Raw genomic sequence first — 15,217 nt, 5'->3', positions numbered from 1 at the left:
AGCGACCGCTCTAAGACAGGCAAAGGTCCCGCCCCCTCCAGCCTTATAATAGCGGAAGAGGTGGTGCCCCACGTGACTGGCGTCGGCACTCCTAAGTAGACTTCCGTCCCTCCCAGCCAAAGAGCATGCGGTCACGTGCTCCGCAGCCAACGAGAGCGGCGCGGTTGCTACCGCCCGCCCAGGGACTGCCTCACTCGTTGCTAAGGGGCGTGGAAACGGAAGCGGAGCTCGCCGGGGTCAGAGGCCGGCTGTGTTGATGTTGACACTAGGCCGGGCCCGCAGACGGGCTGGAGTGGACGTCGCTGTCAGGAGACCCCGACAGGCCTCGGCGCCGCGGAAGCGAGAGGGAAGCGACGGGTGGAGTGGCTCGGGCCAGCCGGCCCCGCCGCCTCCCTCCGGGGCGCCTCCTCGGCTTGACTGAGTCGCTCTCTTCCGCCTCCCCGCCGCGCCGGGGGGGAAAGCGATGCGCTGACTGGTTCTGTCATCCGGGCACTTGTCTCCGCCTTGCCCTCCGAAAGAGTGTTCGCCTCCCCTGCGGCTCCTTGCCCTGCCCGCGTCCCCCTGGCCCTCTTCATCCGGGAACCCGCCTGCCTTTAGCCCTCTTCATCCGGGCACCTGTCTGCTCCTGGCCCCTTCGCCCTCCGGCCCGCCACACGTCCCCCTCGGCCACTGTCACGCTTGGCCTCTCCATCCGGGCACTCGCCCACCTGCGCTCCCCCGTCCCGCTCCTCCCTTCCCCGCCCCGCCCCGCCGCTACCATGACGATTCTGCCGAAGAAGAAGCCCTGCCCGGCAGCGGGGGACGGAGACCGGGACCAGCCCGGCTCTCGAGGGGGAGGCCCGGGGGGCCCAGGAGGCCCTGGCGGCGTGGGGGGCTCGGACCCGCGAGGCTGCTCGGGCGCCGATTCCCACCCGCGAGGCCCCGGCGGAGGCGTCGGAGGAGGAGTCGGCCCCGGTGACCCGCACTCGGGCCGCGGCGGAGCCCGTCCCCGGGCCTCGCCCCCTCCCCCGCCGCCCCGCTGGGGTCTGCCCCCCGCCGGGTCCCCTCCGCCGCCCAACCCCGGGGTCGGAGCTGGCGGCGACGGGCCCGGCCTCGGCCTGCTGGACCCCGGGGTGGGCGAGGCTCGGGGCGGGGTTGGCGGCGGCTGCTGCTCCGGGCCTGGCCACAGCAAGAGGCGGCGGCAGGGGGGGCCCGGCGGGGGCCTGGGACTCGGCGGGGCGGCGGGGCCTGGCGGCGGGGGAGGCAACAGCCCCGAGCAAGATGAGGCTGGCGCCGGCTACAACAGCGAGGACGAGTACGAGACAGCGGCGGCCCGCATCGAGAGCATGGACCCGGCCACCGTGGAGCAGGTACCTGGCGGGGGTCTCTCTTGCGGGGGAATAGGTGGAAGTGGAAGCTGTGGTGGGGCGACTCCCAGTCGGGAGATCGGGGACGTCTCTGATTCCCGGGTGGTGGAGCACAGCAGGGAGCCCGTGCGCGGTACCCGAAAGCCAGGGCTGCCCTTCATCCACGGGCAGACCCGGGTTTCCCAACGGGTGGCAGCTCATCGTGGCTCCCCAGTCTATTTGCGTGGTAGGCGCGCTCGTCACTTTTACGCTACACTTCACAATGGCATGTGTGAACTCCCCCTAAATTACTCCTCTCCAAGGTGTGGGAATGTTGGGGGCGATGTCTGGAGGGTTTCTTGGGGAATCGCTGGTGTTGGATTGAGGGGATTCTTGGAGACAAGGAAGATTTAGTGGTTACTTCAGTACCCACTGCTGGAGAAGGGAGAGAACAGAACCTGATAGGCTTCTGCATGGGACCATTTTCTCCGTTGCGTTTAATCTTTGAATCCCTTGTCAAAGGAAATAGTTTGCAAGTCCACTGTTGGCAGAGTCATGGTTGAAATAGCTTGCTAAATTCTGTGTCATCTCTTTTAATGGGGAGCTATAGATGCCTTGTCACTTAATAAATGGGCTCCCCTTGTCTGAAAATTCATTTGCAGGAAGCATTGCAATCTTCATTGAAAAGAAGGCCTGTTCTGGTAATTGTCTGAGGAACTTAATCTACTGCCTCTAAGTCAGTGGTTCTGACACATTTAGCATCAGGACCCACTTTTTAGACTGAGAATCTGTCAGGACCCACCAGAAGTGATGTCATGACCGGAAGTGACATCATCAAGCAGGAAAATTTTTAGCTGCAATCCTACCCACACTTACCCAGGAGTAAGTCTCGTTGACTGTCATTGTTAAAAGATTTAACAAGATTAGCTTGATAAAAGTTCAGATCGGTAATGTTTCCCCAAATGTAGTCACATACCATGGCAGCATCGAGTCTAATGTATTAAAAATAAAATATTGAAATGAATGGGGACCCACCTGAAATTGGCTCGCAACCCACCTAGTGGGTACAGACCCATAGTTTGATAAACATTGCTCTAAGGGAACAAGGGGCAATGAAATGGGATAACTGGAATATAAGAAATAGGTGTGAAGGGAAAGATCATTTGCTGATCTTTTCTGTCTTGTGTCCTGTGATGGAGGAAGGCTTTGCTGACCTTCATTTAAAAGAAAAGGTGGTACATAATCCTAGTAGAATATGAAAGAGAGAGAATGGGAACCTCATTTCTGATGAGAGAAAGACAAATTGAATTTATCCTGAATTACACCTCCATTCAAGGAAGAGGTATAATAGCTGATGATGACATGGAGATTCCTGTAGAATCGTGGAAGGGTCTTATAAGGCCATGTAGTCCAACCCCCTGCTCAAAGCAGGAATGAATGTCAGACCTGAGTATTGTAGGGAAAGGGTGGTTCTGTATTGGAGTGTCTCATGGGCCTTTGTCCATGTATTTTCATCTTGCAGTGAGAGAAGAAAAAAGCCCTTTAGTTTATGCTGGTGACTGAGGATGAAAGGTTGGGGCCTCCCTAAATGGAAGTGGCTTCTTCTTTCCTGCAACTCGAGTTAATCTTTGGTAGTGAAAGTAGGTGCTGTATTTAGAAAGGAAAAAGAATTCTTTTGTGTGAGGAGGAAAACTTAAGGAAAGGAAAGTAGAGAGAATCTCTTGGTAGGGAAGGGGTGACAGAGTGGTGTATGTGTATAGGGGTAAGTTTAAAAGGTAACAAGACATTCACAAAATTAGAACCCCTAGGTTTCTGTGGGGTCTCCATGCTATATTACTTACTATTTTGAGCTGGCTGTGGTGTAGTGGCTAAGAGTCACCTTTGCTATGAACTTACTAAGTTCTTATTAAAGCAATCCACTCTGCTTCAGCCCCCCAGGTGAGATAGCTCTTATTTACTGCTGTAAAAATTACATGATGATAATATGTGAAACATTTCACACATGCAGAAAACTCTAAATAAATGTTTATGATAGCTAGGTTCTTATCAATTTGGGGGAAACTATAGCAGGGAAAAGCCCTGTCTTTTGTGAATTGGAGAAACTTAGCAAACCTAGGAAGGAGTAACTCCCGTAAGAATAGTACATATGTGAACATATAAAGCTGCCCTACATTGACAGACCATCAGTGCATCTATACTAGTACTGTTCCTTCTGATTAGCAACTTGAATCAGGGCCTTGTGTGTGAAGCAGAGGTGTTCCGCCATTAAGTCACGTGCCCTTCCTATTGCAGGATTAGGACACCTGACTAAAATTGTGCGTGGAAGGGTTCCTCAAATCAACCCTACAGTTTTCTAGTTGGGTTCACTATAATATGTGGTTTAAGTTCATTCTGTTCTGTAAAGTACTCATGTTGTGTGCTGCTGGGTAGCTCCACCCTATTCTTCTGGTATAAGCAGAAGCCAACCTTCATGTTCCATCCAGTGTAAACTCCATATTTTGGAATGAGTTTGGAAGTTGGATCTTCTTCCATCCTGATGTTAAGCTCCTGCTATATTCCACAAGGTCACAACCTCCAGCTTGCAAAGAGTGGGGGGGAAATATTTCCCATGAGTTGGGGAGCAGCTAAGCACAAGGGATCTCCTGAAATATTTTTGTGAACTAGCTTTAAGATAGTCACTGCTGTGATGGCACCAGAGCAGTGATTTGCGGACTTTCAGTCTTCAGGGTCTTTGACTTTGACTTGTCTGCTGAGGAATCCCTTCATGTGTATCTGCCACAGGACCTTTGTTGCAGGGGATTCTGGGACATTGTCTAGATGGCCCCCTTAGTTAACTCCTTCAGGCTTTCAAATGTACTTTTGCACTAACAGTCCAACCTAGAAACATTAGAGATCCAGGTCAGTTTGATAGGACGTGGCAAGTATTGGTAGCCACAATAGGAATAGTTGGCACCACCACTCTGGGCTTTTTTGGAAACAATGTGAAATCCAGATGTTGAATGGTTGAAACAGAATTCTTGTTGGTTTGGAATTTAGCTTATGGTTCTGCCAGATGTAGCAATAAAGAAATTGAAAAACCATTTTCCACTGCTATAGAGGAAAAAGACAATGCAGCTGTTTTAAATTGCAGCACTGTGGATTTGGCCTAAATGGCGAGTGGCGGGAGGGTGAAGAGAAACTTTAGTAAATGCAAGAATTGGGCAACAAAGCAAATTGCTTAGGCAAACTGCAGGATTTTATGTTCTGAAGGAGAAAGTGAATAAATATTTGAGTGCTTATGACCCTAGGGCAAGTAAATTGTTTATAATAGTATGAAAAAGTCAAATCAAAGGTTCTAGCCACATTCAATTAAAAAGGCCCTTGTACAGCAATGTAATTAATGTCTGGGGCCAGCTGTCCCCACAGTGGCATTTGGAGTGCTAGTTGCCTTGTTTCCTTATGCTTGTCGTCAGTAACCAGGAACAGTGGAGAGTGGGATAGAACTGTATATGGTTAACTCTTGGGTAACACTAGGAAGTCTTGGGATGGATTCAGCCTCCATATGACTTGAAGCTTTACAGCTGAGCATTAAAAAGCTTTGTGTTGGTGGTTACATTGGAGTACTACATCTGTATCTGGTTGTGGTATGGGATCGATAATAGTGGTTTCACACTGCAAACCATTACTTGATGCAATCAAGTGGTGAGTCTCCATGAGGGGGTTCACCCTTGCTGTCTCTGGAAATGCTTTGACTCAAGCAACCCTCCAGAAATGGGAATTTCTACTTACAAGACAGCCACTGTGAATGCCTTAGTGTGTGCTTCCTGTTTTAAGATTGTGCTTGGATACTAATGTGGTGATCCTTGGTCATCAGTTGTGATGGGGCATGTGGAGTGAGGTGTACACAACTCATGGCCCTTTGGGTTGCGTAGTAGAGCCTGCCAGGTGCTTTATACCTTGCCTGTTTCAGGGGTAGACATGGATAATCCACTGCACGTGTGTGAAAGAAGACCCCTTTTAGGAACCAAAGGCCCATCCAGTCCAACATGTTGTTTCCATCAGACGTCAACTACTGGGGAAGCACACAAGCAGTAACCCTCTTCCGTTGTTGCTTCCCAGGATACTTAGAACCTGGAATGTATTTTGGGAAGTAGGAGACCAATAACATAACTCAGTAGCATGATGCTCCTGTTTTTTTTAAGCCTAAAATTCAGTGTCTTCCCAGATCTGGGAATTTATGGTCATCAACCACTGAGTAAGACAGGGGTGCTTGCACTTTTTTGGCTCGAGAGCTACTTTGAAACCCAGCAAGGCCCGGAGATCTACCAGGGGGGAAGGAAGCATCTGACAGACACCCCCTTTAATGTATGGAGCCCTTGCTGGAGTCTGGTCAGTTTTGTCAGTTTTGTTGCTGCATGCCTGAAGAGCAGCTAAAGTGTCAGTTGCAGTGTCAGTTTAGCTAAATATGTCAGTTTTGTCTAGTCACTAGACGAAACTGACATATTAACAGTTTGGAGAGGCAGGGCTCCGTGATCTACTCATTTTGCCTTGCGATCTACCGGTAGATCACGATCCACCTATTGAGCACCCCTGGAGTAAGAGATCCCTGGGCAGTACTGGGTCTGTGATATTATGCTCAGGAAATGTTGACTTGCTCTGAAGTTTTTCCCTTGGTGGAGAACTGTCTTTGCAAATAAGTCATTGGTTGTTACTACCCAGAAAAGTTTTTACTAGGCAATGTCACAATAGGTACTTGCATGTTGTGTTTTATGAAGTATGGAACAGAAGCAACTTCTTTAATGGTTTCCCTGCCTGATTGCCTAGGATGATGCTTAGTTGCCAGGAACGATCAAGTGAGTGACTGTTTACAAGTCTATGTAAACCTTAGTTAGGCTCAGTCTTTAAGACCATATGACTCTTTGAGAGAGAAGGGTTTTCTAGTGATTACAAGAGAGGGGTTTGTTCCCACCTCAACGAGACATCCTAACCATCTAGCTGTTCAGTGCCCATCAGGATGCATGCACCTAAAAGTGCAGTGAGTTTCCTTAGAACAACATGTGATTCTTGAAGTTTTTTTGAAGTTCTACTTGTACAAGTGCACTGGCTCAACAAGCTGTTTTACTGTACATGTAGGGTGAGAATTAATTGCTAATGAGAATTGGATGGACTACAACTCTCTTTAAATAATAAAAATGTGTCACGTCCCTCTGAGGTTTGAGTGGTAATACTCCTGCTTCTTGAGTGGTGTACCGTGGTATCCTATCAATTCAAAGCATTTAGTCTTCTGTAGCCTTGACTTGCACTCCAGAAGCTGTAGAAAGAGAACACAGATCCTGAAGTCAGGGCCTGGTGGTCCAGCTCTCTCAGAACGTGGAACCATTTATATTCTGAACAAGCTGTAGAATCTAGTGTCGCCAAGCATGGCCTTGTTAAAAATGCTCATTTTTCAGAGACCATGCACGATCCTTCTGTTTCCATCAACCTTCTTTATAAAATAATACATCACAGATGGGTGTACACACACTCATAGCCCCTGGTACCTCACAAGAAGAGTTCAACTCTGAGAAGTTCCAGAAAGAAATGATAACTATTCAGCCTGTAGCAAAAACCACAAAGATTTCTGTGGCAACTTAAAACTAACACATTGGCACAAGATTCGCTGTAAAAATGTGAGGCTTGTGTCTGAGGGAGCTGCTTGGATTGTTTCTAGGCAAGACTATTCATTGCAGGCTGAAGATGGGGATTGCAAAGTGCATCAAAAGCTGTGAGCAGGTATTGGGTCTTTTTCTGTGAAGTAATTAACACATGGTTTGCACTGAAGCATTGAATTGTGTTCATAGTTCTACTGTCATAGCTCTATAATAGCTTTACTAGGCTGTAATATAATGGATTCAGAAAAGATGAGAGCTTGCCCTTCCCCTCACTTGTACGCACCCAGAGTAGGGAAAAATTTTTTCTGTTCTAGCTCTTCACCAGCAAATCTTGTGTGATGCCAATGCATTGCAGGTTAGACTACCACTTCTCAGTGGTGATGCACTGGCGTAGCTAGAGGGGGCTAAGTTTTGCAGGGAGCCTCCCCACAGCTTGCAAGCAGCCCTTCCCCCTCCTCTTGGGAGTCATTTGCCTCCATTGTCAAACTCCCCCCCCCCCAAATGGCTCCAAAGGGGAGGGAAGGAGCCGCTTGCAGGCTGTGGTTAGGCTAAACGGAGATGAATGGCTCCCAAGGGGAGGGGGAGGGGCTGCTTGCATGCTGCGGGGAAGCTCCCTGCAAAACTTAGTGCCCCCCCCCCCCCCCCGCTTCACCAGTGTGGTGATGTAGTTTTGGGTAAACATCATTTTGAATTCTGTAAAGCTGCAGTGGGAGAAATGGGAAAGTGCAGAAGTTGACTGGTTTGAGGGCTGGCCAGTGCACCATAGTCAATTCTAGTGTGGTGAATCCTGGCTATCAATATCCACTCATGTGATAAGATTGTAGGAATGTTCTCTGTTTCCTGCATGGAAAGCATTTCTGTGTAGGAAATAGTCACTGCGTATAGCTGTTCAGTACATGGTGTTTGTGCATGTGTGGATTTTATTGGCCAGTTGCTGCTTTCCAACATGGGTATATGCATTTTGGCATGATATACAGTATATGCTCATGTGTAAGTCAAAAATTTGTGCCTGAAATCAAGCCTGAAAACCTGGGTCGACTTATACAGTGGTCAGTACTTTAAATAAAGCATCTAAGAGCAGCTGCCTGGTGAGGTAGGGGTGGGACTGAGCTGAGAAGCCGGACGTGGGAAAAGAAGTAATTTTACCTGTAGTTGTTCTGAGGCAGCAACAGAAAGCAAGAAAAAAAGTTAACCATTTTAGCGTCTTCTCCAAACAGGAAGAGAAGTGAAGGTGCATATCAGAATTGTAGTCTATATGAGGGTTTCTGCTGTGAAAGTGCAGCACTGTACTCCTCACAAAGCCTACAACTCCCACAAGCACCTTCATCTCCCTTCCTGCTTGGAAAAGAAGGTAAAATGCCTCCTTTTTTATTTTTGCTGCCGCCTCAGAACAATTACTGGTAAGTCGCTTTCAAAGAATTTCACACACCCCAAGTTTTACAGACACACACACACACACACAACTTATGCAAGGGTCATATAAAATTCAATGATTTTGGCTCAGAAACCTGTCCTCAACTTATCTGTGAGATTGACTTATGGTTGAGTATGTGTGGCTGACAAAAAAAAAGGGTGAAGAGATGTGAACTTGCAGGATATTTGAAATGGTTTTGTAAAGGTCAAGGTAGAGATAATAGGAAATAAATTATCAGGAAGGCTGATAAGGTTCTCAAATGGATGGCTGACAAGATGTTCTCCCAAGACTATCTTCTCTCCAAGACTCTATTCTGACCCTACAGTAATCGAGGTCTTTTAAAGTGAAACCAATCGAGGTCTTTTAAAGGCAACCATGTACCCTTACAAATGCAGTAGAGTAGACATATGTCAAGGAGCTCTGCTGGACATGTGTGAGGCTCTGGGTGGCTTGATTATCACATTGAACATGACTGGATTGTCCAGCTGTTTGGTTTGTGTGTTGAAGTGGTGTGAGATTCTTGTTAATTACAGGAAATGAGCAATTAACTTGAGGCAGTCAAGACTATTTAGACTGAATCATTAGTAAGAAAGAATCAAGAACCCAGGAGCCTACAGTCTTGTAGACTTCCTGCTGTATAGTTCCAGTAGAAAATAAAGTAGTACTGTGGCTGTTACAAGTTGGGAGTGGTGAAGGTAAACTGGTGGTAGAAGGAAGAAACTACTGGCGTTAAGGGAAGGTTTGCAAAAGAAAGGAAGAGGTGTTGTCTGCTGGCTTACTGAGGGTTATGTACCTGCTTAGCTGCACCTGACAGGAAACTGAAGCATCTGGTGACTGATTCTATAAAATGAGCAACTCAGCCAGTCTGAAGAAGGAGACATGGGATGGGGAATGTGTTGCATGCTAATGAACAGATGCTGTTGTCAGAGTCAGAATGAGGAAGTCTGAAAATAGCCCTTCTGTGCCCAGCAAAGGTGGAGGCAGTTGCAGCACACTCAACTCACACTTTACCTGCTCTGTACATCCATTTTGGACACCTAGTCTGCTTCTGAACATAAGAAGAGCCCTGCTGGATCAGGCTAAAGGCTCCTCTAGTCTAGCTTCCTGTATCTCACATTTAAACGCCCAAGGGAGCACACAAGACAACAGACACAACCTGCGTCCTGGTGCCCTCCCCTGCATCTGTCGATCAGAGGCAGCCTACCTCTGAAACCAGGAGCTTACACATACCTACTATGACTTGTAACCCGTAATGAACTTTTGCTCCAGAAATCTGTCCAATCCCCTCTTAAAGGCATCCAGGCAAGATGCCATCACTATATTCTGTGGCAAGGAGTTCCACAAACTAATTACATGCTGGGTAAAGAAATATTTTCTTCTGTCTGTCCTAACTCTCCCAACACTCAGCTTTTGTGGATGTCCCCTGGTGTTATGTGAAAGGGAAAAGAGTGTCTCTCTATCCACTCTGTCCATCCCCTGCATGATTTTGTATGTCTCAGTCTTGTCCCCTCAGGCGCCTCTTTTCTAGACTGAAGAGGCCCAAACACTGTAGCCTTTCCTCATAGGAAAGGTGCCGCAGCCCAGTAATCATTTTGGTTGCTCTCTTTTGCACCTTTTCCATCTCCACTATATCCTTTTTGAGATGTGGTGACCAGAAGTGGACACAATACTCTAGGTGTGGTCCTACCATCGATTTGTACAACAGCATTACAATATTAGCTGTCTTATTCTCAATGCCTTTCCTAATGATCCCAAGCATGGAATTAACCTTCTTTACTGCCGCTGCGCATTGGGTCGACACTTTCATCGAACTGTCCACAAGGACTTGGGTCTCTTTCCTGTTCTGTCTTGGACAGCTCAGAACCTATTAGCCTATATGTCAAGTTTTGATTCTTTGCCCCAGTGTGCATGACTTTACACTTACTTACATTGAAACGCATTTGCCATTTTGCTGCCCAGTCTCCCAGTTTGGAGAGATCCTTCCGGAGCTTTTCACAATCTCTTCTGGTCTTCACCACTTGCAAAAGTTTGATGTCATCTGCAAACTTGGCCACCTCGCTGCTTAGCCCTGCTTCCAGGTCATTTATGAACAGGTTGAAAACTACAGGTCCCAGGACAGATCCTTGGGGCACTCCACTTTCCACCTCTCTCCATTGTGAAAATTGCCCATGAGGTCTGAAACATCTTCTCTTTTAACCTCTATCTGACTTAATTCCTTGGTTAGGAGGGGCTGTTCGGGCAGCGGTATCTGCCCAAGTTCTGAACAAAGAGACAGAAGCAAAGAACACATTTAATTTCTCTGCCATCTCCAAGTCTCCTTTTATCTCCCCTTTCCTTCCCTCACCATCCAGAGGGCCAACTGCTTCTCTGGCAGGTTTCCTGCTTCTAACATATTTGAAGAAGCTTTTATTATTCCCCTTAATGTTGCTGGCCATGTGTTCCTCATAGTCTCTCTTGGCCTCCCGTATCACCTTCTTACATTTCTTTTGCGACAGTTTATGTTCCTTTTTATTCTCCTCATTAGGGCAAGACTTCCATTTATGGAAGGAAGCTTCCTTGCCCTTTACAGCCTCTCTAACTTGGCTTGTTAGCCATGTGGGCACCCTCCTTCTTCCTTTGTGGTATACACTTCTACTGGGCTTCTGTTACTGTTGTTTTAAATAACTTCCACACACTCTGGAGAGATTGGACCTTCTTTACCTTCCTTTTCAACTTCTTCCTAACTAGCCTCCTCATCTGAGGGAAGTCTGCCCTTCAGAAGTCAAGGGTTTTTGTGTTAGATTTGGTTGACACTCTTCCCCCGACATGCATTTGGAAACTAATAGCAGCATGATGACTGTTCCCCAATGGCTCAGTAACATTTACCTCTCTAACCAGATCCTGAGTGCCACACAATATTAAATCCTGAGTCGCCTGTCCTCTGTTGAGCTTCATGACTAGTTGCTCTAAAGCACAGTCATTTAGCATGTCAAGAAAACTGGTTTCTCTTTCATGACCAGAGCACGAATTGACCCAGACAATGTGAGGATAGTTGAAGTCCCCCATGATTTCGGCCCTGTCCCTCCTCTACACCTCCCTGATCTGTTTCCTCATTTCAAGGTCCCCTTCTGGTTTCTGGTCCAGAGGACGATAGCATGCCCCCGGTATTACATCGCTCCTCTAACCTGGTAACTTAACCCACAGCGATTCTATGGTGGAGTCGGATCCGCGTTCAATCCCTACTTTGCTGGATTCCACCACTTCTTTAACATAAATGGCTACCCCACCACCAACACACCCTTCTCTGCCCCTCCTATAGAGTTTATAGCCTGGGATTGTCCCACTGGTTCTCTGCATTCCATCATGTTTCTGTTATGCCCACTATGTCCATGTTCTGAGTATTGCATCAAGGGCTTCTGGTGCTCCATCTCTTATGATGTTTAGTATAGTGCACTCTCTGAACTAAAAACACTAACTAGATTGAAAAGCCTCCTGATGTCTCTTGCACAACCTTACGTTACCAGACCTCCTAAGTTTTCAACCAATAACCATCCTAAGTATTTGGGTCAGTGTGTCCCGATCTTGTCCTCCTCACATAGAAACCCTCTGGGCCAAGACTCTTGTACCTCCATACAGCATCCAGCACACTGTGCAGCTACATTTTAGTAGCATCTTAAGTCACCATGAAAATAGACTGCTGTTGCAATTTTGTAGATCAGCATCGAGTTGTGTAGATGCAGTTGTCTGCCTCTCAAATGTTTTGCACATTTGAGTCTTGTTCTAACTTCAGCAGGGGGGATAGATGGATGCCAGCAGCACCTTGAAATGGATAAGTTTGTAATTCATGCTACAGAGTCCCAAGAACTGGATTTTTTTACATTTTTAAACAAAAAAGTAAGCTGTAAATCAGTGGTTCTCAAACACTTTGGTCTATGAGCTCTTTACAGAGAGTTTGTAAACAGAGTCTCAGAGCTCCTCTGGAACATGTGCAGAGTCTTGGGGAGCCTCAGAGCACTGGCGCATACATGGAGTGGTGCAACACTGAGCAGATAGTGGCCACTAATGAGGTGCTTATGGAGCACCTGAAGGGATCTCAGGGAGCCTGCAGGGATCCTAGGAGCACACTTTGAGAAGCACTGCCGTAGATTAACTTTTCCTATCCACCATGGTCCAAATATTTGGCTTGTTCTCTAGCATAAAAAATTCTTGACATTATTTTTAAAAACAAACACAGTTTGTTAGTTTTAAGTTCTTCCCAGCAAGAGTAAGGAAACTTGTAGAATGACAGTTCTTGGTAGAAAATAATTGCCACGTTGTAATTTCACATAGGATAAGGATTTGCCCTTTTTTTGTTAAGCTGTTCTAACGCAATGTGAAATACATAACTGGTATACTTCCCGCTAACTGATTGAGGCTCAAATCCTAAAGAAGTTCTAATTCTGTATAGTTTAAAAATGTGATTCTTTGTTCATTGTAAAAAAAGAGTTGTTAGCCCTGATAGTTGTAGGAGAAGAGAAAATATAGTTCTTGTAAGTTTTCCTTTAAAAAGCACATTTTAGTCCCTGTTGCTGAGTCAGTAAATTGGATATTTTTCAGCTGGGTCAGGGAAGGAGAGTAGAAACATGTATAAACTTCACGGAGCGTGCAGTCTGTTGAGATACATCTTTCAGTACCCTGCCCCCTAAATTTATCCATATGACCAGTGCAGCTGTTGTGAAAAGCGCCACACCAGTTTGTCAGAGCTCTTTAAGACTCTCTCCCATTCCGCAAGTGAGTAACTGAGCCAAAGCAGGCAAAACCCCTCCAAAGGCACATTGCTGGTACAGGAATCAATCTGGACCTGTTTACTTATTTCAGCAGTATATTTGTTCACTCAGATCTACATTGTGATCTACATGGATCACATCAGATCCATGGCTGGGGCACCTGGGGTGCAATGGTAACAAGTAATAAAAGATTTGGGAGTTTAGAAGCTTTGGACATGGCCAGTAGATGAGCCATAGCCTCAGTCCCCCATTTGTAATACTGGAGTAATGAAACTGACATGCCTTGTGTTATCCTGGTAATTCTTGTAAAAATCCTATCTGGAAAACACTATTTTATATAGTGTTTTATAATTATAGTAATGGGAAGATAGCCCTGTTCTGCAACAGAGATTTGGATCAGTTATCAATTTGGTCCCCTTGCTCTTTGACTTTCTGGATGTTGCCAAGTGATTCTAATGGCTAAAGAAGAACATCATTCCATACAGAATATGTGCAAGAACACTGGATGGAGGCTGTTAGTATAGGGGAGGTAGCACATCACCCTGAACGGGTTGTAGCCTTTTTCTGTGTCCATCTTATCACAAGTTGATTGCAGCAATTTTGATATTGGCAGAGAAGTTTGGAAATGGAAAGAAACCCATAGCAAGCCAATGAACGTGTCTGTTCTCTCTGCTGCCAGAAGATGGCAGCACAACTATTTAAGCCAAAGAGGGAACTGACATTTTTACAGAAAGTTTGTCAGTTAAAGCTATAAGCTGGTTTAGTAGGCTATTGAGGGAAATCTGTGATGGGCCTTCTAAGTCATATTAGTCCACAGTGCCACTGAAATAAGTAAATAAATCCTTTCCAGTATTATTGGCTCAGGCATTGCAGTGCAGAATTCCAGTGCACAACATCCAGGAATAACCCGCCTCTGTGTTGTTGATGACACACCCGTCTGATATGACCTGATACCACGAGAGGCAAGCAGGATAAGTTAGGGCTGCCAGTCTTCAGCAACTTAATGTGGAATCTGGTACATAGCAAAGGACTTGGAATCCTGAAAAACTTGGCTTTGGTTTTTGTTTTAAAAAGCGTGTTTCTGGCCTTCATTGATAGAGTTGTAGGATTTGGCATTGCTTTTGGTATTTGTGCAAAGAGCACTGAGATGGTTGAAGAAGTGTGAGGGATGTCTGGGTGAGGAAAAGGGAATGTGTGTAACATGGCATCAAAATCCTGCTCTTTGTGGAGATTGGGAGCATTTTTATCAAATGTGTATCTCTAATCATGAGGGCTGGAGACTTGCTTTACCATATGTGTTCGTCAGACATTCCGTTTCTGTGCCTGAGCACTCTCTGTACAAAGTTGCAGAATCAGAGCAGCCTTTTTGCTTGACTGTAGAGTTGTGGTCACAAGTGTCTGTTTCCTATCAATGTCATTCCGCATGAAAACTGCCACAGTTGGTCACGGTCAGGAGTTAATTTGGGGTATCTCCAGTGATAAGCTCAGGGGCTGGAATATCAGTCAGCCTCAAGGGGGCAGTGGAGCTACGCTTTCTGCATGGTAGAATCCCTTTCTTCTCCAGTGTGGATTTTCAATCTGGTACCTAACTTGAGGGTTGTTATGTGTGGAACTTGAGAGACAGTAGGATATATTGCCCTCCCTGGCTTGGGGAATGGGGATGCTGTCTAACTTGCTGACATCTTCCCCTCCTATCACCAGCAGGAACACAGGTTCGAGAAGGCGCTGAGAGAGAAGAAAGGGTTCATCATAAAACAGATGAAGGAAGACGGGGCCTGCTTGTTCCGGGCTGTGGGTAAGTCCTGCCTGCTGACGGCTCTTCATTTTAGAGATTGGGCAGCAGGCGGCACTAGAGCTGAAACAAATGCCGGCCCTCGGTTATCTTCAGACTCCTCCTCTGCAAATGTTGTCATCAAATATTTGCAGAATATTGGATATAATACTTTACAGCCAACATTAGATTTCATTATTTTAGGTTTGACAGTAGTATTTGACTACTGTTGCTGGATGCCTATAGCCAGGATGCAAACATCCAGGCTCTCAGTAACCACTGGCTTATGATCATTGGACCTGGCAACCAGAACCTGAGCTGCTGAAGAGGGC

General features: G+C 46.5%; 1 protein-coding gene across 2 annotated transcripts in view; it reads left to right on the top strand.

Annotated features, from left to right (window-relative positions):
- The first annotated feature begins 236 nt into the window (after positions 1 to 236).
- OTUD5 (OTU deubiquitinase 5) overlaps positions 237 to 15,217 on the top strand; it is a 53,026-nt gene continuing 38,045 nt past the window's right edge. Inside the window, exons 1-2 of one of the 2 annotated variants that reach the window (XM_066617583.1) lie at positions 237 to 1,349; positions 14,819 to 14,909. In XM_066617583.1, coding sequence (XP_066473680.1) covers positions 759 to 1,349; positions 14,819 to 14,909 — 682 coding nt within the window. In that variant the 5' untranslated portion in view covers positions 237 to 758. Of the gene's footprint in view, positions 1,350 to 14,815; positions 14,910 to 15,217 lie in introns of both variants that reach the window. The other variant, XM_066617582.1, reaches the window with a different exon arrangement.

This window comes from Tiliqua scincoides, chromosome 2 (assembly GCF_035046505.1).
Source record: "Tiliqua scincoides isolate rTilSci1 chromosome 2, rTilSci1.hap2, whole genome shotgun sequence".
Lineage (NCBI taxonomy): Eukaryota > Metazoa > Chordata > Lepidosauria > Squamata > Scincidae > Tiliqua > Tiliqua scincoides.
Note: the sequence above shows the minus strand (reverse complement) of the source record. Positions and strands in the feature narration are given on the sequence as shown.